At 41.5% G+C, this 27,331-nt stretch overlaps 1 protein-coding gene across 1 annotated transcript in view; it reads left to right on the forward strand.

Annotated features, from left to right (window-relative positions):
* The window catches only part of LOC112228047 (WW domain-containing adapter protein with coiled-coil), a 70,527-nt gene that overhangs the window by 3,164 nt on the left and 40,032 nt on the right, over positions 1-27,331 (forward strand). The window contains exons 4-5 of the mRNA XM_024393191.2: positions 15,116-15,210; positions 25,754-25,869. Coding sequence (XP_024248959.1) covers positions 15,116-15,210; positions 25,754-25,869 — 211 coding nt within the window. The remainder of the gene's footprint in view (positions 1-15,115; positions 15,211-25,753; positions 25,870-27,331) is intronic.

The raw sequence follows: 27,331 nt of genomic DNA on the forward strand, positions 1-27,331 counted from the left end.
CAAAGTATTTCGGTGGCCTTGTTTCATAGCTGGTAAATTAATTGCACAAAGTCAAAGAACTACGAATCCTACTATAGCCTATCCACCTGGCGCTGCAACACTGCCTGGCTTGGGTCTGTGCGCATGTGAAGAGCTGAGTGAGATACATTTTTAGAAGCGCTGCGCACGGGTACAAAAGTTGGTCTAATTTACTTGTCTACTGAAGTGACACTGCCCTTGTGTTTCTTGGCTATTTACATTGTATTGTTAACAAGCTAGGTTTTTCAATGTTGGAGTTTCAACTGTTAGGGAAGAGAAGACGATTCAGGCACAAACATGACATTTCCATGGTAACATCCCACCCTTAAAGGGGCAGGTGAAATGTTTGTTTCTGATCTTTTGGTTAACTTCTTAGTGATCCCTTCACGCGCCACATTCCCGTTAACCTCTTACGTCGACCCCCTACTTTTTCGAGCATTCTGTTAAAAATCGAGCAACATTTCAGCGTCCTGCTACTCATGCCAGGAATATAGTATATGCATATGATTAGTATGTGTGGATAGAAAACACTCTGACGTTTCTAAAACTGGTTAAATCACGGCTGTGACTATAACAGAGCGTGTGTTTCATCGAAAAGCGCAAGAAAATCTGGTCACTGAAAAAAGTATCAATGCGCCACTTGCATGTATTGTTGAATGGAAACTAAATTAAATGGGGCCGAGATTGCAATTCCTACAGCTTCCACACGATGTCGCCAGCCTCGTCATTTGCGGTGCCTTTGTTTCTTGGTCAAACGTACTAGAGAGATCACTTTCCATCCGGTCTCCGACAGGAAGTTTTGGAAGAGAGATTTTGGAAGATGATTTGAAGACGTGAAGCTATTGAATACACATCGCCCCGTGATCAATTTGATAGATTATTAACGTTTACTGATACCTAAAGTTGGATTACAAAAGTATTTCGAAGTGTTTTGTGAAAGTTTATCGTCAACTTTTTTAATTAAAAAAAATGACGTAGCGTTTTCAAACGTTTTTTTCTGAATCACACAGTTTCCATAGATGGCTATTTTGGGTATATATGGACCGATTTAATCGAAAAAGACCCAATAGTGATGTTTATGGGACATATAGGAGTGCCAACAAAGAAGCTCGTCAAAGGTAATGAAAGTTTTATATTTTATTTCAGCTATTTGTGTAGCGCCGGCTACGCGAAATCTTTTGTTTACGTCGCATTCAGTTATTTCGGGGTGTTGCATGCTATCAGATAATAGCTTCTCATGCTTTTGCCGAAAAGCATTTTAATAATCTGACTTGTTGGCTAGATTCACAACGAGTGTAGCTTTAATTCACTACCCTGCATGTGTGTTTTAATGAACGTTTGAGTTTTAACGAGTGCTATTAGCATTTGGCGTAGCGCATTTGCATTTGCTGATGGCTAGATGAGACGATTGCGTCTCGGGTCGACGCAAGAGGTTAACACCCAGTGAAATAGCAGCGCGCCAAATTCAAAAACTGAAATACTCATAATAATTAATAAATCAAGTGTTATACACCGGTTTAAAGATGAACTTCTTGTTAATCCAGCCACTGTGTCAGATTTCAAAAAGGCTTTACAGCAAAGCAAACCATGCTATTATGAGGACAGCACCCGATCAAACATACACATGAAAATCATAATTCAACCCGCCAGGCACAACACAAAAGTCAGAAATAACATATTATTCATGCCTTACCTTTGAAGATCTTCTTTTCTTGGCACTCTAATATGTCCATTAAACCATCACAAATGGTCCTTTTGTTTGATTAATTCTGTCGTTATATCCCCAAAATGTCCATTTATTTGGCGCGTTTGATTTTGAAAATACACAGGTTCCAACTCGCGCAACATGCCTACAAAGTATCTAAGTTACCTGTAAACTTGATCCAGACTCTTGAAACAACTTTAGGTATTTTTTTACGTAAATAATCGATACAATTTAAGACGAGATAAACTGTGTTCAATAGCGGATAAAAACAAAGTGGAGTGAGTTTTCAGGCTTTCAGCCTCTAACAAACAGTACACTTCACTCGACCCTCATTCTGAACTGCCTTACTTCTTAATTTCTCAAAGGAAAAACACTCTAAAGACTGACATCCAGTGGAAGCGATAGGAACTGCAAGCAAGTGCCTAAGAAATCCAGGTATCCATAGAAATCCCATTGATAAGAGAGTGACCTCAATATTTTTTCCTGGATGGTTTGTCCTCAGGGTTTCGCCTGCCAAATAAGTTATGTTATACTCAGACATCATTCAAACAGTTTTAGAAACTTCAGTGTTTTCTATCCAAATCTACTAATAATATGCATATCTTAGCTTCTGGGCCTGAGTAGCAGGCAGTTTATTTTCAAATCAAATTTATTTATATAGCCCTTCGTACATCAGCTGATATCAAATCAAATCAAATCAAATTGTATTTGTCACATACACATGGTTAGCAGATGTTAATGCAAGTGTAGCGAAATGCTTGTGCTTCTAGTTCCGACAATGCAGTAATAACGAGCAAGTAATCTAACTAACAATTCCAAAAAAACTACTGTCTTATACACAGTGTAAGGGGATAAAGAATATGTACATAAGGATATATGAATGAGTGATGGTACAGAGCAGCATAGGCAAGATACAGTAGATGATATCGAGTACAGTATATACATATGAGATAAGTATGTAAACCAAGTGGCATAGTTAAAGTGGCTAGTGATACATGTATTACATAAGGATGCAGTCGATGATATAGAGTACAGTATCAACGTATGCATATGAGATGAACAATGTAGGGTAAGTAACATTATATAAGGTAGCATTGTTTAAAGTGGCTAGTGATATATTTACATCATTTCCCATCAATTCCCATGATTAAAGTGGCTGGAGTAGAGTCAGTGTCATTGACAGTGTGTTGGCAGTAGCCACTCAATGTTAGTGGTGGCTGTTTAACAGTCTGATGGCCTTGAGATAGAAGCTGTTTTTCAGTCTCTCGGTCCCAGCTTTGATGCAATTTCCTCGCCTTCTGGATGACAGCGGGGTGAACAGGCAGTGGCTCGGGTGGTTGAATGATCTTTATGGCCTTCCTGTAGCATCGGGTGGTGTAGGTGTCCTGGAGGGCAGGTAGTTTGCCCCGGTGATGCGTTGTGCAGACCTCACTACCCTCTGGAGAGCCTTACGGTTGAGGGCGGTGCAGTTGCCATACCAGGCGGTGATACAGCCCGCCAGGATGCTCTCGATTGTGCATCTGTAGAAGTTTGTGAGTGCTTTTGGTGACAAGCCGAATTTCTTCAGCCTCCTGAGGTTGAAGAGGCGCTGCTGCGCCTTCCTCACGATGCTGTCTGTGTGAGTGGACCAATTCAGTTTGTCTGTGATGTGTATGCCGAGGAACTTAAAACTTGCTACCCTCTCCACTACTGTTCCATCGATGTGGATGGGGGGGTGTTCCCTCTGCTGTTTCCTGAAGTCCACAATCATCTCCTTAGTTTTGTTGACGTTGAGTGTGAGCTTGATGACGAGCTTGGATGGTACTATGGTGTTGAATGCCGAGCTGTAGTCGATGAACAGCATTCTCACATAGGTATTCCTCTTGTCCAGATGGGTTAGGGCAGTGTGCAGTGTGGTTGAGATTGCATCGTCTGTGGACCTATTTGGGCGGTAAGCAAATTGGAGTGGGTCAAGGGTGTCAGGTAGGGTGGAGGTGATATGGTCCTTGACTAGTCTCTCAAAGCACTTCATGATGACGGATGTGAGTGCTACGGGCGGTAGTCGTTTAGCTCAGTTACCTTAGCTAACAGGAACAATGGTGGCCCTCTTGAAGCATGTGGGAACAGCAGACTGGTATAGGGATTGGTTGAATATGTCCGTAAACACACCGGCCAGCTGGTCTGCGCATGCTCTGAGGGCGCGGCTGGGGATGCCGTCTGGGCCTGCAGCCTTGCGAGGGTTAACACGTTTAAATGTCTTACTCACTGGCTGCAGTGAAGGAGAGACCGCATGATTCCGTTGCAGGCCGTGTCAGTGGCACTGTATTGTCCTCAAAGCAAAAAGTTATTTAGTCTGCCTGGGAGCAAGACATCCTGGTCCGTGACTGGGCTGGGTTTCTTCCTGTAGTCCGTGATTGACTGTAGACCCTGCCACATACCTCTTGTGTCTGAGCCGTTGAATTGAGATTCTACTTTGTCTCTGTACTGGCGCTTAGCTTGTTTGATAGCCTTGCGGAGGGAATAGCTGCACTGTTTGTATTCAGTCATGTTACCAGACACCTTGCCCTGATTAAAAGCAGTGGTTCGTGCCTTCAGTTTCACACGAATGCTGCCATCAATCCACGGTTTCTGGTTAGGGAATGTTTTAATCGTTGCTATGGGAACGACATCTTCAACGCACGTATCTCAAAGTGCTGTACAGAAACCCAGCCTAAAACCCCAAACAGCAAGCAATGCAGGTGTAGAAGCACGGTGGCTAGGAAAAACTCTCTAGAAAGGCCAAAACCTAGGAAGAAACCTAGAGAGGAACCAGGCTATGTGGGGTGGCCAGTCCTCTTCTGGCTGTGCCGGGTGGAGATTATAACAGAACATGGCCAAGATGTTCAAATGTTCATAAATGACCAGCATGGTCGTATAATAATAAGGCAGAACAGTTGAAACTGGAGCAGCAGCACGGCCAGGTGGACTGGGGACAGCAAGGAGTCATCGTGTCAGGTAGTCCTGGGGCATGGTCCTAGGGCTCAGGTCCTCCGAGAGAGAGAATTAGAGAACGCACACTTAGATTCACACAGGACACCGAATAGGACAGGAGAGGTACTCCAGATATAACAAACTGACCCTAGCCCCCCGACACATTAACTACTGCAGCATAAATACTGGAGGCTGAGACAGGAGGGGTCAGGAGACACTGTGGCCCCATCCGAGGACACCCCCAGACAGGGCCAAACAGGAAGGATATAACCCCACCCACTTTGCCAAAGCACAGCCCCCACACCACTAGAGGGATATATTCAACCACCAACTTACCATCCTGAGACAAGGCTCAGGATGGGCACACTTTTCATCCGGATGTGAAAATAGTGACCCGTAGCCTTAAGAAGTTTAAGATTCAGGTCACAAATTAAACAATATACCATGTTACTTCTTACTAGTAATACATTTATTGTTTTAGAAAAATTACTAAGCATGTTCTATCTATTTTTGTGTGTTTTGTTGGTGCAATTTTAGGGAAAATAGATTTGTTTACTTCAATATCATGCTGAACATCTGTGGCACATACGCTATAAGCAAGGGACATCTGGGCCTGTATTCATCAAGCATGTGCGATTATGAGTGCTGGCCTAGAATCGGGTCTCTCCTGTCCATGTAATCTTAGTCATTATGATCTAAAAGGCAAAACTTATTGTGTATCATCACACTTCTGAGATACTTTATACAGGCCCTGAATTAAGCCCCACTCTAAGTTAGTGCACACTGAGTTCTTGCCTGTACCATACAATGTAAATACTACACAGAAGGAAGCATGCCTAATTACATATGATTAAATTAATTACTGTGGTTGGCTCATCAGTCACTGAACAAAATTATAAATGCGACATTTTAAATTGTTGGTCCCATGTTTCATGAGCTGAAATAAAAGATCCCAGAAATGTTACATATGCACAAAAAGCTTATTTCTCAAATTGTGCGTCGCGTGCACGAGCGTTGCAAAAATAAATGTCAAAATCCATGTTATTCAATTATTGCACACACACTGCTCGCGCGCGCCAACGAGCATCTGCGTTGCCAAGGGCTAAAATGGAAGTCATTACTATTTCTGACGCAGATCGCGCTGCCTCTCCCATCTCCTCATTGGCTTATAGAAGCAGGTACCCACATGCCATCTCCTCATTGGTTATACCCATGTGGGTGATTGAAAGACGAACTGTTTTGCCGGTCGTCGTGGTAATACTATGAAAGTTTAGATGCCAATCGCCATATAAGTTCAAAGATGAAAAAGCCTGGAAGGAGGAGAGATGACTAGAAACGATTCGGTTGACCGTGTTATGTGTGGATTAATTGTCGGAGTAGAGGACCTTGTGCAGTTCGGGTAAAATAACAACTCAATGTTTATATCCCAGGACAAATTAGCTAGCAACAGCAAGCTAGCTAAATAGGACAAATTAGCTAGCATGTGCAAGCTAGCTAGATAAATTGCCATACATGTTTAATGCTTTTCAACCTGTCGCCAAATTAATGTAATTGGTTGAGTTTGTTTTGATATTTTAACCTGTGTGTCGTGATCGCATTTTGTGTGGGGGGACAAAATACATTTATGCGCGCGCAGCCGGTTTGGGTTCCGTGTCAGTGAGCATTTCTCCTTTGCCAAGATAATCCAGGTGTGGCATATCAAGAAGCTGATTAAACAGCATGATCATTACACGGTGCACCTTGTGCTGAGGACAATAAAAGTTACTCCACAATACTAACCTAAATGAGAGTGAAAAGGAGGCCGTTCTAAAATGTGCAGTTTTGTCTCGCAACACTGTCCTGTGTGGCTCAGTTGGTAGAGCATGGCACTTGCAATGCAAGGCTTGTGGGTTTGATTCCCACGGGGGACCAGTGCAACAAAAATATGGAAATGTATAGTAGTAGTGAGTGCATACGTCACTCTGGATAAGAGCATCTGCTAAATGACTAAAATGTAAATGTAATGCCACAGATGTCTCAAGCTTTGAGAGAGTGTGTAATTGACATGCTGACTGCAATAATGTCCTTCAGAGTTGTTGCCAGAGGATGGAATGTTCGTTTCTCTACCAACATCGTTTTAGAGAATTTGGCAGTACATTCAACCGGCCTCGCAACCGCTTTCTAGGGTTAAAGCGTGGTGTGGGCAAGCAGTTTACTGATGTCAGCTTTATGAACAGGGTGTCCCATGGTGGGGTTATGGTATGGGCAGGCATACGCTATGGACAACAAACATGATTGCAGTTTATCAATGCATGTTTGAATGCACAAAAACACTGATGTGATCCTGAGGCCCATTTTCTTTAAGCGTATCTGACCAACAGATGCATATCTGTATTCCCAGTCATGTGAAATCCATAGATAAAGGCCGTATGAATTTATTTCAATTGACTGATTTCCTCATATGAACTGTAACTCAGTAAAATCAATGAAATTGTTTTATTTATGTTCAGTGTATTTATTCTAGGCAAAACATGCCTTTGCCATGACATACAAACTCATCTTGTGATATACTCACTTTACTCCTTAGGCCCCTTGTAACTCTCTAGGCTTGTTGCGAAAACAATATAAAAAAAAAAGGTGTGAGTAGTTCTGACAAGTGCTAGGAAATGGCAGTGAATTTCTGATTTGATCCGCTTAAATTATACATGCATTCTTTCCGCAAGCTCACTTTTGGTAGGAGCTAACTAGCGTTCACCCCATACTGTTACCAGGAGTTGCAACCAAAAGTATATTCTTGTAAACTATGGAGCGATATTGGACTGGCAAAGATTTTCAGCTGGCAGGCAGAAGCTGGAATAAGTTTGAGTGACAGTGAGCGCTTTGCATAGGCGCTTTGTTTGTTTATGATTTATTTTTTGAAACTAGAAAAAAATGCCTGGAATGTAAAATAACGTAGTTAGCCAGTTTCCATGTTTTTAAAATAACGGTTCTGTTCCGGGACAGTATGGATCACTTTCGTTCCTTGAAATGTTATTTTCCTGTTTATTGGTTCTGTTCCCTGAACCTGTTCCAACCCCTGATTGGCCCTGTGTGTTGCAGCCTGCCAACCCTTGTATCATTTTCCATCATGCCATATAACAAACAATAGTTGGCCACAGCATCTAGACCTACAGCACGGGATGAGGAGTTAACTTGTAGGGCTAGGGCCCTATTAGTATGTAGAAATACTTGAAATAGCTCATCTGACATGACATAATTGTTAAAAGCAATGCAATGGCAAGCTTGCTAAAAAACTATTTAGTAATGTCAGCTCAATGATCACTTCAATGAAGGAAAGATGCATGTTAGGAGTATTTGAACCGTGCCAAAGTTGGTAGACCTAGACGTTGACAGCTACTTATTGCCCCATAGTCTCTTTCATGCACAGTGACCACAAACTAAGCCTCAATGTTCTTTTTTTCTTGTCAGCCATGAGGTTTTCAGACTTGTAATGCAGTTTCACCATCTTCAGGGGAGCATAATGAAATCCTTAATTGAATACCTTTTCAGACTTTGCCATGTTAATGTAAAGGCCACAATAGTCTAAAATAGCTGTTCGTTAATCTTTTCAGTGTTAGCTTTTGGTACAGTTAAGTATTCTGTGCAAGACGTACCCTTATCAATGAACAATGGAATGAATTACAAGAAATACATTTCAAAAATTAAACCATCCTTCTGTGAGTTGCATCTGTGGTCTGAAATAAGACTCCTGCCCATTTCAATTGGTCTCCTAATATGAGTATCTGCCATATTTCTATTCAATTTTGATTATCACAACATTTCTTACAAGGTAATAGTTGACAATGTCACTATTTTTTGATATTGTCTTAGTTAATTTTATTATCTGGTGGAACATCTTTTGATAAAGCATACATCCACACCCAAAAAATGCATCGCCGCCTTCACCGATTTGTCTCCAATGACAGTGAACGTTCAATCTATTCCAGTAATGGAACACCTGATTCAAGTAATCAATGGCTTGATGATCAGTTGATTAATTTAATCATGTGTGATTGTACTAGAATAGATAAGTGGAGTGGCTGGAGGCACTCTTCAGTCACCTGTTGATACCCTTTTCGTTCGCCTCAGATAATGTTCAGGGTCGGAAATTAACTTTTTGGGCCACCAGCCACTGTGGCCGGTAGATAAAGAAAATCTACCAATCTGTTCAGCTTGCCTTTTAAGGGACGAGATGTTACTGAGACTTTCCTTTTGCACTCGCTTGTCTGTCATGAAACAAATCAATGACTGCGATGTCTCCCCAGCAGCAGTCAGTTGCAGCAAACTCAAAGTAACGTTGAAAAACAAATTAGCATGTGAACAAAACGATGTTCTAGCCAAGAAACATTAGGACAAAGTCATACTTTTACTATCCTTTCTAGTTAATTTCAAATCAAATGTAACTATTTGTCACATGTGCCAAATACAAATGTAGACCTTACCGTGAAAGGCTTACGTACAAGTCCTTAACCAACAGTACATTTCGAAAAAGAGTTAAAAATATTTACCAAATAAAGTAAAAAGTAACACAATAACCAGGCTATGTATAGGGGGTACCGAGTCTGCGGGGGATACAGGTTAGTTGAGGTAATTTGTACATGTAGGTAGGGGTGAAGTGAACATGCATAGATAATAAACAGCGAGCAGCAGCAGTATACAAAACAAATATGGGGGCGGGTGTTGTCAGTGTCAATAGTCCAGTTCAGCAGTCTTTTGGCTTGGGGGTGAAGCTGTTATGGAGCCTTTTGGTCCTAGACTTCTCTCTCCGGTACTGCTTGCTGTACGGCAGCAGAGAGAACAGTCTATGACTTGGGTGACTGGAGTCTGGCAATTTTTGGGGCTTTCCTCTGACACTGCCTAGTATATAGGTCCTGGATGGCAGGAAGCTTGTCCCCAGTGATATACTGGGCCATACGAACAACCTTCTGTGGCGCCTTACGGTCAGATGCCAGGCAGTTGCCATACCAGGCGGTGATGCAACCAGTCAGGTTGCTCTCGGTGGTGCAGCTATAGAAACTTTTGATTATCTGGGGACCCATGCCTAATCTTTTCCGTCTCCAGGAAGGAAAAGTTGTTGTGCCCTCTTCACGACTGTCTTGGTGTGTTTGGACCATGATAGTTTGTTGGTAATGTGGACACCAAGGAACTTGAAGCTCTCGACCCTCTCCACTACAGCATTGTTGATGTTAATGGGGGAATGTTCGGGCCCGCCTTTTCCTGTAGTCCAGGAAAAGGTCAGCTCCTTTGTCTTGCTCACATTGAGGGAGAGATTGTAGTCTTGGCACCACACTGCCAGGTCTCTGACCCGCCTATAGGCTGTCTCATCATTGTCGGTGATCAGGCTGTTGTTGTCAGCAATGTTAATGTTGTTTGAGTCGTGGGTGTACAGGAGGGAACAAAGTACACACTCAGTGTGGTAAACGTGTTGTTGCCTACCCTTACCACCTGGGGCGGCACGTCAGGAACTCCAGGATCCATTTGCAGAGGGAGGTGTTAAGTTCCAGGGTCCTTAGCTTAGTGATGAGCTTCGTGGGCATTATGGTGTTGAATGATGAGCTGTAGTCAATGAACAACATTTTGTCCATGTGGGAAAGGGCAGTGTAGAGAGCGATTGAGATTGCGTCATCTGTGGATCTTTTGGGGCGGTATGCAAATTGGAGTGGTTCCAGGGTATCTGGGGGGATGCTGTTGTGAGCTTTGACCAACCTTTCAAAGCACTTCATGGCTTCTGATGTGAGTGCTACGGGTAGGTAATCATTTAGGCAGGTTACCTTCGCTTCGCTGGGCACAGGGACTATGGGTCGTCTGCTTGAAACATGTAGGTATTACAGATTAGAGGTCGACCGATTTAATCGGAATGTCTGATTTTAATTAGGGCCTATTTCAAGTTTTCATAACAATCGGAAATCGGTATTTTGGGGCGCCGAATAATAATTTAATTTATTATTATTATTTTTTTTTTTATACCTTTTATTTAACTAGGCAAGTCCGTCAAGAACACCATTCTTATTTTCAAAGACAGCCTAGGAACGATGGGTTAACTGCCTCGTTCATCAATCAATCATAATCACTAGTTAACTACACGTGGTTGATATTACTAGATATTATCTAGCGTGTCCTGCGTTGCATATAATCTGACTGAGCATACAAGTATCTCAGTATCTGACTGAGTGGTGGTAGGCAGAAGCAGGCGTGTAAACATTCATTCAAACAGCACTTTCGTGCGTTTTGCCAGCAGCTCTTCGTTGTCCGTCAAGCATTGCGCTGTTTATGACTTCAAGCCTATCAACTCCCGAGATGAGGCTGGTGTAACCGAAGTGAAATGGCTAGCTAGTTAGCGCGCGCTAATAGCGTTTCAAACGTCACTCGCTCTGAGCCTTGCAGTGGTTGTTTCCCTTGCTCTGCATGGGTATGCTGCTTCGAGGGTGGCTGTTGTCGTTGTGTTCCTGGTTCGAGCCCAGGGAGGAGCGAGGAGAGGGACGGAAGCTATACTATTCCACTGGCAATACTAAAGTGCCTAAGAACATCCAATAGTCAAAGGTTAATGAAATACAAATGGTATAGAGGGAAATAATCCTATAATAACTACAACCTCTTACCTGGGAATATTGAAGACTCATGTTAAAAGGAACCACCAGCTTTCATATGTTCTCATGTTCTGAGCAAGGAACCGAAACATTTGCTTTCTTACATAGCACATATTGCTTTCTTCTCCAACACTTTGTTTTTGCATTATTTAAACCAAATTGAACATGTTTCATTATTTACTTGGACTAAATTGATTTTAAGGATTATATTATTATAACCTCTTGATTCTAGCCATCCGGGATCGTGAATACAGCCTCAAGCTCATTACCATAACGCAACGTTAATTATTCATGAAAATCGCAAATGAAATAAATATGCTAGCTCTCAAGCTTAGCCTTTTGTTAACAACACTGTCATCTCAGATTTTCAAAATATGCTTTTCAACCACAGCAAAACAAGCATTTGTGTAACAGTATTGATAGCTAGCGTAGCATTTAGCGTTAGCATTGAGCGGGCAACATTTTCACAAAAACAAGAAAAGCATTCAAATAAAATCATTTACCTTTGAAGAACTTCGGATGTTTTCAATGAGGAGACTCGGTTAGATAGCAAATGTTCAGTTTGTCCGAAAAGATTCTTTGTGTAGGAAAAATCGCTCCGTTTTGTACATCACGTTTGGCTACCAAAAAAACCCGAAAATTCAGTCATCAAAACGCAGAACTTTTTTCCAAATTAACTCCATAATATCGACTGAAACATGGTAAACGTTGTTTAGAATCAATCCTCAAGGTGTTTTTCACATATCTCTTCGATGATATATCGTTCGTGGAAGTGTGCTTTCTCCTCTGAATCCCATGGGAAAATGCCTGCAGCTGGAGGTTACGCACCAATTTAGACAATGGACACAGGGCGGACCCCTGGTAAATGTAGTCTCTTATGGCCAATCTTCCAATGATATGCCTACAAATACGTCACAATGCTGCAGACACCTTGGGCAAACGGCAGAAAGCTTAGGCTTGTTCATGGCACATTCACAGCCATATAAGGAGACAATGGAAAACAGAGCCTCAAAAATTCTGCTCATTTCCTGTTTGAAGTTTCATCTTGGTTTCGCCTGTAGCATGAGTTCTGTGGCACTCACAGATATCTTTGCAGTTTTGGAAACGTCAGAGTGTTTTCTTTCCAAAGCTGTCAATTATATGCACAGTCGAGCATCTTTTCGTGACAAAATATTGAGCTTAAAACGGGCACGTTTTTTTATCCATAAATTAAGAGCTCCCCCAATATCCAAGAAGTTAAGTTAAAATAAGTGTTCATTCAGTATTGTTGTAATTGTCATTATTACAAATAAATAAATAAAAATCGTCCGATTTAATCGGCATCAACTTTTTTGGTCCTCAAATAATCGGCATCGGCGTTGAAAAATCATAATCGGTCGACCTCTATTACAGATGTCGGGGAGAGGTCGAACATGTCAGTGAAGACACTTGCTAGTTGGTCATCGCATGCTTTGAGTACACGTCCTGGTAATCTGTCAGGCCCCGTGGCTTTGTGGATGTTGACCTGTTTAAAGGTCTTGCTCACATTGGCTACCGAGAGCGTTATCACAGTCGTCCAGAACTGCTGGTGCTCTCGTGCATGCTTCGGTGTTGCTTGCCTCAAAGTGAGCATAAAGGGCATTTAGCTCGTCTTGTAGGCTTGCATCACTGTGCAGCTCACGTCTGTGTTTCCCTTTGTAGTCAGTAATAGTTGTCAAGCCCTGTCACATCCAAAGAGTGTTAGAGCCAGTGTAGTATAATTAAATTTAAATTTAGTATTTAGTATTGACACTTTGCTTGTTTGATGGTTCGTCTGAGGGCATAGCAGGATTTCTTATAAGTGTCCGGATTAGTGTCCCGCTCCTTGAAAGCGGCAGCTCTAGCCTTTAGCACGATGCGGATGTTGCATCCATGGCTTCTGGTTGGGGTACGTACGGTCACTTTGGGGATGACAAACTTCTACATGTGGGCTTTGGATTTTTTTAATTAAAAAAAACACCTTTTTTCCAGGCGTTCTATGTTGCCAACATGGTTCTTGAAATATACATTCTTAATTTCCAACCTTGAGAATGTTCACATGATGATTTTGCCTGGACAGAATAAACAAAAACATGCTAAATGTATCTCGGGCCCATGGCAGCAGGATGGTTCAGGTATGGAGCCGAAAGACATCAGGGCTTGTATTTAGTGTCAAACTAGGAGAGATCATCTAAGATCAGGTCCTCCCTGTCCATCTAATCTTATTCATTATCTAAAAGGCAAACATTATCCTAAAACAGTACTCCTCCTCTAAGAGCCATAAGGCTCTAGCCAAAAGTAGTGCCCCACATAGGTAATAGGGTGCAATTTTGGACACAACCCTTGACCTTAAGGAGTTATCCCTTCAAGTTAAATGCTTTTCAGCATCCCCTATTATTCTCACTCTCCAAGGTTGATACTGCTGTCAGTACAGAGATGCCACAGCTAATCTGTCCTCTGGGCTGTAGCTTGTCTTTTCGTTTCCATCGATATTGGAGTATTTGTGACATAGCTACTTCCTCCACCTGCTGCGTTTGGTGATGCTATGTCCCCGTCCCAAATGGCAAGCTATTCCCTATATAGTGCACTACCTTTGATCAGATCCCTATGGTCTCTGGTCAAAAGTAGTGCGCTATATAGGAATTAGGATACCCTGGTTCCCTTAGGCTTCTGCCTCTGACTCACACCTGCCGCATGGGACAGGGAGCTCTCACACACACACACACACACACACACACACAGCAACCTTCCTCCTCCCTCTGGGCCTGCAGCCACAGGCAATATGGCCCACTCAGTGTTAACACACCATTGTATCTGCATCACAAGGAATTAAAAGGAAAACACTTATGAGATACAGCAAACACTATCTGCTATTGATGCAGACAAGTCTTTTTATTTGGCATTGGTTTCCAGTTAAACATAAGGTTTAACTTTTGAATTTGTGAATTGGAAATATGTGTATTTCTGGCAAGTCAGTTTTCCTAACTGCGTTTTGGATTTGCAAGCCAGTGCTGTGTTTGATAGGCTACGTTAATATGTAGCTTAGTAATTTAAATAGTTTACCTTTACACAAATGTTTTACCTTCACTAATTTGCATTAGCTGAGTACCTCTGTCAATCTCTGGATGTTAGCCTATAAACTACTTCACCTCTGCCTCTTTAGTTTCAAACGTCCTATGTCAATACAACTAGGCAATCAGTATTTGTTCTCAAAAGTTTATAAAATGATCTGAAAAGTTTATAAAAATGGAATGAATTACATCATTCCAAGACAATTGCAATTCACCACTAAAAAGGTAATTTTGTAGCCTCACTTGGGGTAGTTCTGTGCCACTGTTTTTATTTGCCTTGCCAAATGTTAAACTGTGACCTTTCCGTGATGCTTATCTGATTTTGGGGATGCCTCTGAGGTCTAGCTGCTAGTTAAAATTCTTCTAGAAATAGATTGCCAGATTCAGTTGTTCATTAACAATGTTTCATCAGTAACTTTGTTTACCAACTTGTTATTTTGAGAAGTGGTTTACTTGTAATGTGAATCTGCGTAATATTTATACCCCAAAATAAATACTACAGTGTAGTTTTGATTCCAATTGAGGCACTGGTTTCTTCTTCTGATGGTAGTTGGATGCACTTATCAGTCAGCGATGATACTTATTAGGCTGATGTCTGGCTGACGCATGCTAAGCTTACCAAAAAAGTAAGGCTACCTTGAGACAATGTATTATCCTGAGTTTCTGTTACAGACTGAATGGGACAAGTGAAAGGACTTTATTGTTCCATATCTAGCAATATGATACTTGCCTGTTGGTTGAATAAAAACCAACTTTTCTTTTCTTTCTAGGGACCAGTTATTCTCCACAGGAAAATTCACACAACCACAGCACCCATCATAGCAGCTCCAATTCACATTCGAACCCCAGCAAGACATCAGACGCAGTAAGTACATTACACGCTTACCACCCCTGCGTTGTTGATGTTAAAGCATGGTGGCCTGGACAATGTCCCAATCTCTCATTTCCTCTGAAGTGTACACTTATTCACTTCCCTGTGTGGATTTGAAAGGAAATGATTGGTTTTAAGAAATAAGCTGCTAATGCCTAAAATAGTCCAATGACTTGACATTTGTGGGAAGGAGTGTACAAGTGTACATGTTTCCCTAATCATTTGCTGAACATCTTCAATGTGCTAAATGCGTCAGTCGGTCTCTTGAGTGGGACTCTATAGCCAGACACTGGACCAGACCAGGGTTCGTATGTATCAAGCATTCCAGACAGGGTCCAACAAACTATTGTCCTGTGGCCTGGGAATAACATGTTGGGCCAGTGGATCTTGTCAGTCACTGACTTGTCCAGGCCAGTAACTTCTCAGCACATTTTGCATTCCAGTTTGACATTTACCTGCTCTGTCAGTCTGCCATCTGAAAACCATTGAAGACCACATGCTGAAAAGTCATATTATTTGTATTTGAGCAATATGATTGGGTGGTAAAGCACCTCACTCACAACTTCTTGTTCTCAAGCAGTACATTACTAGGTGACATGCCTATGAGCCGTGCAGAGCAAAAATAAGCATTCATCAATCCACCCGCTGATCTTATTTTATTTATTTTAGGTGAACATACTTGCAATAGTCTGGCTACTGTTCATTTTATGCAAAAAGCGTATTGATATATCTTTTGAAATGCAGATGTCTCTTTAAAGGGGCAACATCTTATTCTTAAAATGTGACTCGTTTCAGGAAACTAGGCATATGTTGCGTGTCACTACTTCACAGGAGAGCCATTTGAGAGCGTTTGTTTTTGATCAATTTTTTTTTTTTGTTTTTTTTTGTCAGAAATGCCTTCTGGAACGTGAACTTTAATGTACCTTAACAGACTTGTATACCATCTGTAATTACGAGCCTATTTGGTTTAGCCACAGAAAAAGTCAGCAACCTTCCTGCTAGCCATGATGAGCTAAGATGATGAGTTGGCTGGACATGCTGAGAGAGGAGTTCAGATTGGTCTGCCATATAGCACGTGTCTGTCTATTTGAGCTGGTCAGTGTATGTAGGTAATCCTGTCTTAACGCGGATTTAAAAAATATATATGTATCACGTCAGTGTTGCTCTCCACTTTCTGGAGGACCGAGTTTTGAAATCAGTGGAATTTGAGTATGATGGCTAAGGAGCTGGAGAAAGCACCTGTCACCGAATAACATCTTCAAACTAAGGGCAACCATAGCATCTGTGACAGGCAGAGGCGTCCATCCATGATAGTCTAGCTATCGGCATTTTTTCCGATATTATACGTTTCTAATTTTGACAGTCGTTTTAATTTCAAGTTGGTATACTGTTAGCTTGCGAGCCAGCTAACGTTACGTGTATGATATTATTCGTATCTCAGAGCCATTTGCTTTGCTAGATATAGCCTTATGCTAGCTAGCTAACATTGAACCTGGTTGGTTAGCTGCCTGCAGATTCATGCAGGATAGTAATGTTATGAGTTGGGATTATGGTTCATTCTTTACCTAGCTAGCTACATGTTTCAACCAAAGACTCCAATTTGCAAGTAACCATTTCAATAGAATGTCAATACGTCAACTGTTGCTAGACATAGCTAGTAAATTCGCTCTGGCTATCTACTCTGATTTCAGAGCACTCTCGTCTGTGTGCCAGAGCGCAGAATAACTGACGAATTTATAGACGGTCAACACCCGTTTTAGAAACTTCAGAGGTTTTCTATCCAATATTAATAATAATAATATGCATATATTAGCAACTGGGACCGAGGAGCAGGCCGTTTACTCTGGGCACCTTTCATCCAAGCTACTCAATACTGCCCCTGCAGCCATAAGAAGGTAACAAACTATAGTTTTGGCAAGCCTGTTAGGACTTCTACTTTGTGCATGACAAGTAATTTTTCCAACAATTGTTTACAGGCAGATTAGTTATAATTTGTTATCACAGATCCAGTGGGTTAGAAGTCTACATACACTAAGTTAACTGTGCCTTTAAACAGCTTGGAAAATTCCAGAAAATGTTGTCATGGCTTTAGAAGCATCTGATAGCCTAATGGGCCAAAATTCATCCAACTTATTGTGGGAAGCTTGTGGAAGGCTAACCAAAACATTTGAACAATTTAATGCCAATACTACCAAATACTAATTGAGTATGTAAACTTCTGACCAACTGGGAATGTGATGAAAGAAATAAAAGCTGAAATAAATCATTCTCTACTATTATTATTCTGACATTTCAAGTTCTTAAAATAAAGTGGTGATCCTAACTGACCCAAGACAGGGAATTTTTACTTGGAATAAATGTCAGGAATTGTGAAAAACTCAGTTGAGATGTATTTGGCTAACGTGTATGTGAACTTCGACTTCCGCTTACATACTTACATCCCTTGACACCCCACCCCCCCAGGCACAAACATTGAGGGTTCATTGCAACCAACAGGCAGATTTTAGTGTTACCCATTACTGCTGAATTCCATAATTCTAGTAATTGGAGATTACATGAACCTGCTTGTTAAAGCAATCTTGCTTGCAACCAAAAACGCACAAGAATAAACCACCAGGGTCCGGTTTCCATATAGCGATGGAACTTAGGCTTACGAGTGTTTTTTAACAATGCATCGTTCACTACAATTGGATGTTCTGGTGCCGCTCTGGAATGTAAAGTTTTTCTTACTTTTTGTCATACTGTATTTTTCTTCTTCCAGGAATAAATAATTAAATGTTTTAATAATTGTTCCTACGATGGCCGAAGATGTAACGTGCGTTTCCCAAAAACACCACGCGGAGAACTTTTGCTAAGTACGTCGTTAGACCACCACGTATCAGTGATGGGATCGAAAGAAAAGTAGGGCTTATTAGGTTTACCCAATAATAATGCACTGAAACACAGATTGGGCACGTTATTGCGCACGTTGTTACAAATCAAATATATTGAGGAACTCAATTGACAAAATGGAACTCAATTGATTTAAATATGATAGGCTACATGGGCCTACATTTTCCAATCTTTTAATGCAGTCATCTGTGTTAATTTGAAGCATCTTTTTATCCTTTGCTTATTCGTAACAATTGCAACGACTCTATTTGTAGTCGACTTGGTTCTGAAGTTATTGGTAGTCAGACAGATAAACATCATAGTTTTAGCGGAGATCTTTCAATAGTGGCACAAGATGGCAAAAAAAAGCATCTAACGAAGCACTTACCTGCTGCGAGTGGTCTGAGGCAGTCGGTAAATAACGAGCGTTTTCAAGTGCAACTTTAGTAACGGTGGTTTTGGGAAACAGCTCAGCGATAACGATGCCCTTAAGAAGGTTCTAACGATGAACATGGCCATAAAATGCTTTTAGGAAACCAGGCCCTGATCAGTTGATCTCTTGTTACTGTGACAAGCGAGTTTGATTCAGACAGCTGCGTGTCTAGGTTCTCCACTACCACCCCCATTGAAATATTAACCTATCAGGGGCATCAGAAACCATAAAGCTGCTTCAATGTAAACATACTTATTAGGGTACAACAATATAGTTGGCCTATATATTTCGTTAAAACATTTCACCTTAATGTTGTAACTGCCACGTCTTTTTGGGATATTTCAACAACTTGATCTAAGCACCTCGCCTCCGTTTCGTCCACAAAACAAGGACAATAAATAAAAGTACTGGGGCGGATGGTTGCGCCATTTCCCTTAATGCAGATTCCATCTTTAAATGGCAAAATATTATAAACTCAGAAAAAAAAGAAACTTTCTCTCTGTCAACTTGCGTTTTATTTTCAGCAAACTTAACATGAGTAAATATTTGTATAAACATAAGATTCAACAACTGAGACATAAACTGAACAAGTTCCACCGACATGTGACTAACAAATGGAATAATGTGTCCCTGAACAAAGGGGTCAAAATCCAAAGTAAGTTGGTGTCTGGTGTGGCCACCAGCTGCGTTAAGTACTGCAGTGCATCTCCTCCTCATGGACTGCACCAGATTTTCCAGTTCTTGCTGTGAGATGTTACCCCACTCTTCCACCAAGGCCCCTTCAAGTTCCCAGACATTTCTGGGGGGAATGGCCCTAGCCCTCACCCTCCGATCCAACAGGTCCTAGATGTGCTCAATGGGATTGAGATCCGGGCTCTTCGCTGGCCACGGCAGAACACTGACATACCTGCCTTGCAGGAAATCACTCACAGAACGAGCAGTATGGCTGGTGGCATTGTCATGCTGGAGGGTCATGTCAGGATGAGCCTGCACGAAGGGTACCACATGAAGGAGGAGGATGTCTTCCATGTAATGCAAAGCGTTGAGATTGCCTGCAATCTCAGTCCGATGATGCTGTGACACACCGCCCCAGACCATGATGGACCCTCCAAATCGATCCCGCTCCAGAGTACAGACCTCGTGTAACACTCATTCCTTTGACGATAAACGTGAATCTGACCATCACCCCTGGTGAGGCAAAACCGTGACTCGTCAGTGAAGAGCAGTGATGCCTGGTCCTGCGACAATTGGTTTGTGCCCATAGGCGACGCGGTTGCCCGTGATGACTGGTGAGGACCTACCTTACAACAGGCCTACTAGAAGTCCTAGTATGATGTTTAAAGCATTTACAATGGTGATCTGTGAAGTTATCTGGATTTTTACGAATTATCTTTGAAAGACAGGGTCCTGAAAATGGAAAAAAAAATTTTGCTGAGTTTATATGCCATTTGATAACTTTGTTAGCCTACATTTTCATTTGATAAATAAATATAGATTATTTAAATCTAACAATTGACTGGATTTCGTAACACATTTCAAATATGGACAGTCCAGGGATATTTTCCCCCCGATCTTGATAAAAATGACCTCGTCAGACAATTATTTTAAAGTCTTGTATTTGATTGATTTAAATTGGAAACAAATAAAATAAGGGCAGGCTTCACCAACATTAGTTTTCCATTCATACGTGTCGGGTAAATTGTCACAGTACATTTGCCTTGGTAAACGAGAAAATACTCTTTCAGAGGTCCAGAATGATTGTTGAACGGATAGATAAATTGTCCTTTCGTCTTCTCAAAAAGTATGTCTTTGATAGCAAGCAGGACCAAGGTAACACCGATATCAAGTGAAAACCTACAGGGGGAAACAGTCTTATGCTTCTATCAGCTGCTAGGCTAATTCCTCTCCTACTTTTGTTTTCATTTAAAAGATGTTAAGTGTGTGTGTGTCAAGTGGCTGGCCTCTTCAGTCAGTAATGAGCTGTGAAGCTGCTGTCTTGGAGTTCATGAACATTGGTTCCCAAAGAACGGAGCCTGAACACGGCCTTGCCTTTCTTTATTGTTGTCCATAGACCCTAGTCCCTAATTATTGGATGACATTGAACATAATTCAAGTGTTTGTCACTTGTCAAAAATAAAATACATTTTGCTGATCTTTATTTAACTTTTTATTATATTTAGCTGACTGGTACCATGCACACCATTACTCAACAGGCCTGTTAATACAACAAATTTGTATCTGTAGTCCCTGGGCAGGTGGTTTTCCGAATCTGGAAACATTATTGCAATGCTACCAATGTTGCTAGGAATTTGTCTTGGGTTTTGTACATGGAAGCATCCACCTCAACAATCACAAAAACAGCAATATTTTGAAATCTTGAGAAGCCTTCCTAGTTGTCAGTTGGGTTAGCCAGCATCTGTCCCTCCGTCTCATCTCCCAACCAGCCCTGGTATCGGAGCCAAACCTTCATGCCCAGATAGACCCACACATCTTTTACATCTCACATTGCAAGCTCTTGCATCAGATCTAATCCCTCTTTTGCTGCGGTATATATTTTTTGCCTCAACTCTTGATGGGATAAAATGCAGCGTTGTATTTTCTCCTATCCTTACTTAATTGTCCCTTCTCATGCTCTTTCCTTTCCCGAATGTCGTCATCTTCTTGCCAAATGTCTCTCTCTCTCGCTCTCTCTCGCTCTCTCTCGCTCTCTCTCGCTCTCTCTCGCTCTCTCTCGCTCTCTCTCGCTCTCTCTCGCTCGCTCTCTCTCGCTCTCTCTCGCTCTCTCTTGCTCTCTCTCTCTCGCTCGCTCTCGCTCTCGCTCTCTCTCTCTCTCGCTCGCTCTCGCTCTCGCTCTCTCTCGCTCTCGCTCTCTCTCGCTCTCTCTCGCTCTACCCACCCTACAGGGCCTTCATAAAGTATTCAGACTTTTCCCACATTTTGTTACTCTGAATTTAAAATGGATTCCATTGAGACTTTGTCACGGCCTAAACACAACACCATATGCACAAAAAAAAGAGAAGTGTGTGTGTATATATACACACAGTGGGGCAAAAAAGTATTTAGTCTGCCACCAATTGTGCAAGTTCTTCCACTTAAAAAGATGAGGCCTGTAATTTTCATCATAGGTACACTTCAACTATGACAGACAAAATGAGAAAAAAAAAATCCAGAAAATCACATTGTAGGATTTTTTTGGCAAATTATGGTGGAAAATAAGTATTTGGTCAATAACAAAAGTTTCTGAATACTTTGTTATATACCCTTTGTTGGCAATGACAGAGGTAAAATGTTTTTCCTGTAAGTCTTTTCACACATTTTTGCTGGTATTTTGGCCCATTCCTCCATCCAGATATCCTCTAGAGCAGTGATGTTTTGGGGCTGTTGCTGGGCAACACGGACGTTCAACTCCCTCCAAAGATTTTCTATGGGGTTGAGATCTGGAAACTGGCTAGGCCACTCCAGGACCTTGAAATGCTTCTTACGAAGCCATTGCTTTGTTGCCCGGGCGGTGTGTTTGGGATCATTGTCATGCTGAAAGACCCAGCCACGTTTCATCTTCAATGCCCTTGCTGATGGAATGAGGTTTTCACTCAAAATCTCACGATACATGGCCCCATTCATTCTTTCCTTTACACGGATCAGTCGTCCTGGTCCCTTTGCAGAAAAACAGCTTCAAAGCATGATGTTTCCACCCCCATGCTTCACAGTAGGTATGGTGTTCTTTGGATGCAACTCAGCATTCTTTGTCCTCCAAACACAATGAGTTGAGTTTTTACCAAAAAGTTCTATTTTGGTTTCATCTGACCATATGACATTCTCCCAATCTTCTTCTGGATCATCCAAATGCTCTCTAGCAAACTTCAGACTGGCCTGGACATGTACTGGCTTAAGCAGGGGGACACATCTGGCACTGCAGGATTTGAGTCGCTGGCGGCGTAGTGTGTTACTGATGGTAGGCTTTGTTACTTTGGTCCCAGCTCTCTGCAGGTCATTCACTAGGTCCCCTCGTGTGGTTCTGGGATTTTTGCTCACCGTTCGTGTGATCATTTTGACCCCACGGGGTGAGATTTTGCGTGGAGCCCCAGATCGAGGGAGATTATCAGTGGTCTTGTATGTCTTCCATTTCCTAATCATTGCTCCCATTTTCTTCAAACCAAGCTGCTTACCTATTGCAGATTCAGTCTTCCCAGTCTGGTGCAGGTCTACAATTTTGTTTCTGGTGTCCTTTGACAGCTCTTTGGTCTTGGCCATAGTGGAGTTTGGAGTGTGACTGTTTGAGGTTGTGGACAGGTGTCTTTTATACTGATAACAAGTTCAAACAGGTGCCATTAATACAGGTAACGAGTGGAGGACAGAGGAGCCTCTTAAAGAAGTTGTTACAGGTCTGTGAGAGCCAGAAATCTTGCTTGTTTGTAGGTGACCAAATACTTATTTTCCACCACAATTTGCAAATAAATTCATTAAAAATGTGATTTTCTGCATTTTTTCCCCCTCCTTTTGTCTGTCATAGTTGAAGTGTACCTATGATGAAAATTACAGGCCTCATCTTTTTAAGTGGAAGAACTTACACAATTGGTGGCTAACTAAATACTTTTTTGCCCCACTGTACATACACACAGTATATCACAAAAGTGAGTACACCCCTCACATTTTTGTAAATATTTGAGTATATCTTGTCGTGTCTTTGGCTATGCCGGATTAAGTGATATGACATGCTATTCTATAAAATAATTTTTCCGTAATTAGTATCACCTGATTGAGCTTATCATGTAAATGTAATTAACTAGAGAGTCGGGCACCACAAAATAATATTTATAGAGCTCTTATCTTCCGAATAAACTCTTAAAGACCTAGTAATATTTTACCTCAATAGCAGTCAACATTAATCGTCATCTTACTTCAGTCTCATCTGAAAGTTGTACATTTCTGCAAGAACCCTGGCTAACAATTTGAAACAGCAATACAAAATTGGGTTTAATTTATTTACTAAATACCTAACTAATCACACATGCACATAATTAAATCATAACTTGATTACAAATTACGTCATAACAGAAAACATCCCTAGCGGGCGGAACATATATGACCGCTTGTTACACAAAGGAAAAGGGGCTGGGTTGAGTGAAAGAGCGGGAAGACAGCACAGCTTAGACTTTGTTCCTATCATAATTACAGTATCTTATGCATTCTAAATTACTGCCCATTTGGAAAAGGAAAATGCAATACATATTTACTCTGAGCTACGCTTCAGTAGGTTGGTTGTAGATGGAAGACCGTGTTGCCAAACCGAGTCCTTTGTCCTTTGAAGAATGTCTCTGGTGGTCAATTGGATACGTTGTGGTAATGTTGTTGTGTGGTAGATGGGATACTCTGTTACTTCCTAACCTGCGTTTGCGGTCGCTAACTCAGCGGCTAGGAGGTATCACTTCTGTCGTGAATAAGAGTTCAAAGTTCATACCATTCGCAACCAAAGCTCATGCTGATGTTGGCTTCGTTCTGTAGTTATTATCTGAACCATTCTGACATCGGACCGTCGTCCTCACATCCTCGGAACAGGAAGTTCTGTTGTCGTCAAGGCTTTATATAGGAAGGGAGAGGAGGGCGTGTTTGAAAAGTTTTATAGCCCATGTCCCTTCACAGGGCGGGCCCCTGATTGAGCAGCCCTAACACACATCTCACATTTTAGAAGCTAATATCACATTTCATCCCGTCACAAATAATTTCATATTCAAACATTTTAAATTGAACAACAATTCCATGGGAATCCGATAACTCTGTGTAGACTTTCCACTGTAGAGTTTGTCATCTTATCATTGATTAGAATGTCTCAGATGACAACCGAACTGACATCATATTCATTAAGTACCACTGCATATGTTCAATTGTTCTGATTACCAGAATATAGTTAATTTCCCCCACCTACTGATGATCCCAGAATGTCTGTTAACCACACTCCCTCATACTGAAAATATATACTCAAATATTTACAGAAATGTGAGTGGTGTACTCACTTTTGTGATATAGTGTGTGTGTGTGTGTATATATAGATATAGATGTGTATAGATATAGATGTGTATAGATATAGATGTGTATAGATATAGATGTGTATAGATATAGATGTGTATAGATATAGATGTGTATAGATGTATAGATACACACATCTTTTCAGTATGAGGGAGGATATATAATGCACAAAAATAGTATTTCGCTCAAATTTTGTGCACAGATCTATTTACACCCCAGTAAATCATTATTTATTATTTGCAAAAAATAATCTGTCCACCTGACGGGCGTGCCATATCAAGAAGCTTATTAAACAGCATGATCATTGCACAGTTGCACCTTGTGCTGAGGACAATAAAAGTTACTCCACAATACTAACCTAAATGAGAGTGAAAAGAAGGAAGCCTGTACATAATATAAATAATCCAAAACATGCCTGAGTACCACACTCCATATTTTGGGGATAACAAGAAACAGAATAGAGCTAAGCACAGGCAAAATACTAGAGGAAAATCTGGTTGTCTGCTTTCCAACAGACACTGGGAGACAAATTCACCTTTCAGCAGGACAATAACCTAAACCAAAGGCCAAATATTCACTGCTTACCAAGACTATGCTGAATGTTCCTGGGTGGCATCTATGGCAAGAGTTAAATGGCTGTCTAGCAACAACCAACTTGATAGAGCTTGAAGAATTGTTTTAATTCATGTGTAAATATGGTACAATCCAGGTGTGCCAAGCTCTTAGACTTACCCAGAAAGACTCCGTTGTAATTGCTGCCATATGTGATTAACATTTCTTGACTCTGGTGTGAATACTTATGTAAATCAGATATTACTGTATTTCAATAAATTTACTTTAACTTCTAAAAACATGTTTTGTCTTTGTCATGGTGTATTGTGTGTAGATGGGTGAGAAATAAATGTTATCCATTTTGAATTCCCGCTGTAACACAACAAAGTTGAATAAGTGAAGGTGTATGAATACTTTCTGAAGACATTGTTGATGCCCTCAGTCTGCTTGCTTGCTTGTGGTGGCACAATGCACAGAATGATGGCTTGCCATAACTCTCTGTGGTTCATGTCACCTGGTAGGTCCGCCGTTGGGAGACCAGTCTCTCGGCAGATGTCCTCCCGTGGTATTCCTGTCTCGGGAGGTCCTCAATGTAAAATGCTGCCCTCTCCCTCACTCACCTTTTTCCTTTCTCCCTTACATAAATGTACTCCTCAGCCATATGAAGATAAAGATGACTGGTCAGAGCACATCAGTTCCTCTGGGAAGAAGTACTACTACAACTGCAGGACCGAGGTCTCACAGTGGGAGAAACCCAAAGAGTGGCTGGAGAGGTACGCATTATGCCATTTTCATTAACATAATACAGATTTCACACTACTGAGCCTAGTTGAGCTGAACTGTGCTGGCTGGCCTGGTTTTCTATTCATTTTTAAAATGCTTGTGTCTTAAGTGCTTGATGAGCTGTGAAACTGATGTCTGAATTCATAAACACCGCTTACCAAAAAACTGAGACTAAGATGGCTTTGCTTTGCTCTACCCTGGTCCTGATTTGTTATTGCATTAAATGTAACATACAAACAATATGGCTTAAGTTACCATTCAATTTGCAGGGCCTTAAAAAATCCACATTTCGGAGAACGTGGACAGAATCTTGGAATACAGACACTTAAAACTGCCATTCAACAATATTCAAAAATGTATTGAACTTAGTATGAAATCAACTACATTTGTTGACATTATTAGAAAATGTATTCATTAAGTTAATCATAAGACATTAACAAAATGCATCAGTTTTTCATATATTTCTGGAACTTTCTGAAACGGCGTGTGGTGCAGGTATGATTAAGGCAGCACCTCTCTGATTCAGGGGGGTTGGGTTAAATGCGGAAGACACGTTTCATTTGAATGCATTGTTGTACCACTGACTAGGTATCCACCTTTCCCTTTCTTCATTTTGTGTAGCTGTTAGCGATGATGCTAATAATTACAAAAGTTCTGGTAGAAATGAAAAGGCTTTCCAGAAAACCTTTCCCAGTTAAATTTTAACTACAAAGTAGCCTTCTCGTGAACCAGGCTTCCCTAAAACAGGAAGCATGGGGAAGTTCCATGGCAGTAATCCTCTAAAGAGAGTTTGGAAACCTGGTGCATGCGCAGCCCCCTCTTGTACTCCCTGTTCACCCATGAATGCGTGGCCACGCACGCCTCCAACTCAATCAAGTTTGCAGACGACACAACAGTAGTAGGCTTATTACCAACAATGACGAGACGGCCTACAGGGAGGAGGTGAGGGCTCTGGGAGTGTGGTGCCAGGAAAATATCCTCACTCAACGTCAACAAAACAAGATAATTGTGGACTTCGGGAAACAGCAGAGGGAGCACCCCACCTATCCACATTTACTGGGCCGCAGTGGAGAAGGTGGAATGCTTCAAGTTCTTTGGCGTACACATCACTGACAAACTGAAATGGTCCACCCACACAGTCTGGTGAAGAAGGTGCAACAGTGCCTCTTTAACCTCAGGAGGTTGAAGAAAGTTGGCTTGGTACCTAAAACCCTAACAAACTTTTACAGAGGCACAATTGAGAGCATCCTGTCGGGCTGTATCACCGCCTGGTATGGCAACTGCACCGCCCGCAACTGCAGGGCTCTCCAGAGGGTGGTGTGGTCTGCCCAACACATCACCGGGGGCAAACTACCTGCCCTCCAGGACACCTACATCACCTGATGTCACAGGAAGGCCGAAAAGATCAAGGACAACAACCACCCGAGCCACTGCCTGTTCACCCCGCTATCA

This window comes from Oncorhynchus tshawytscha, linkage group LG29, assembly GCF_018296145.1.
Source record: "Oncorhynchus tshawytscha isolate Ot180627B linkage group LG29, Otsh_v2.0, whole genome shotgun sequence".
NCBI lineage: Eukaryota > Metazoa > Chordata > Actinopteri > Salmoniformes > Salmonidae > Oncorhynchus > Oncorhynchus tshawytscha.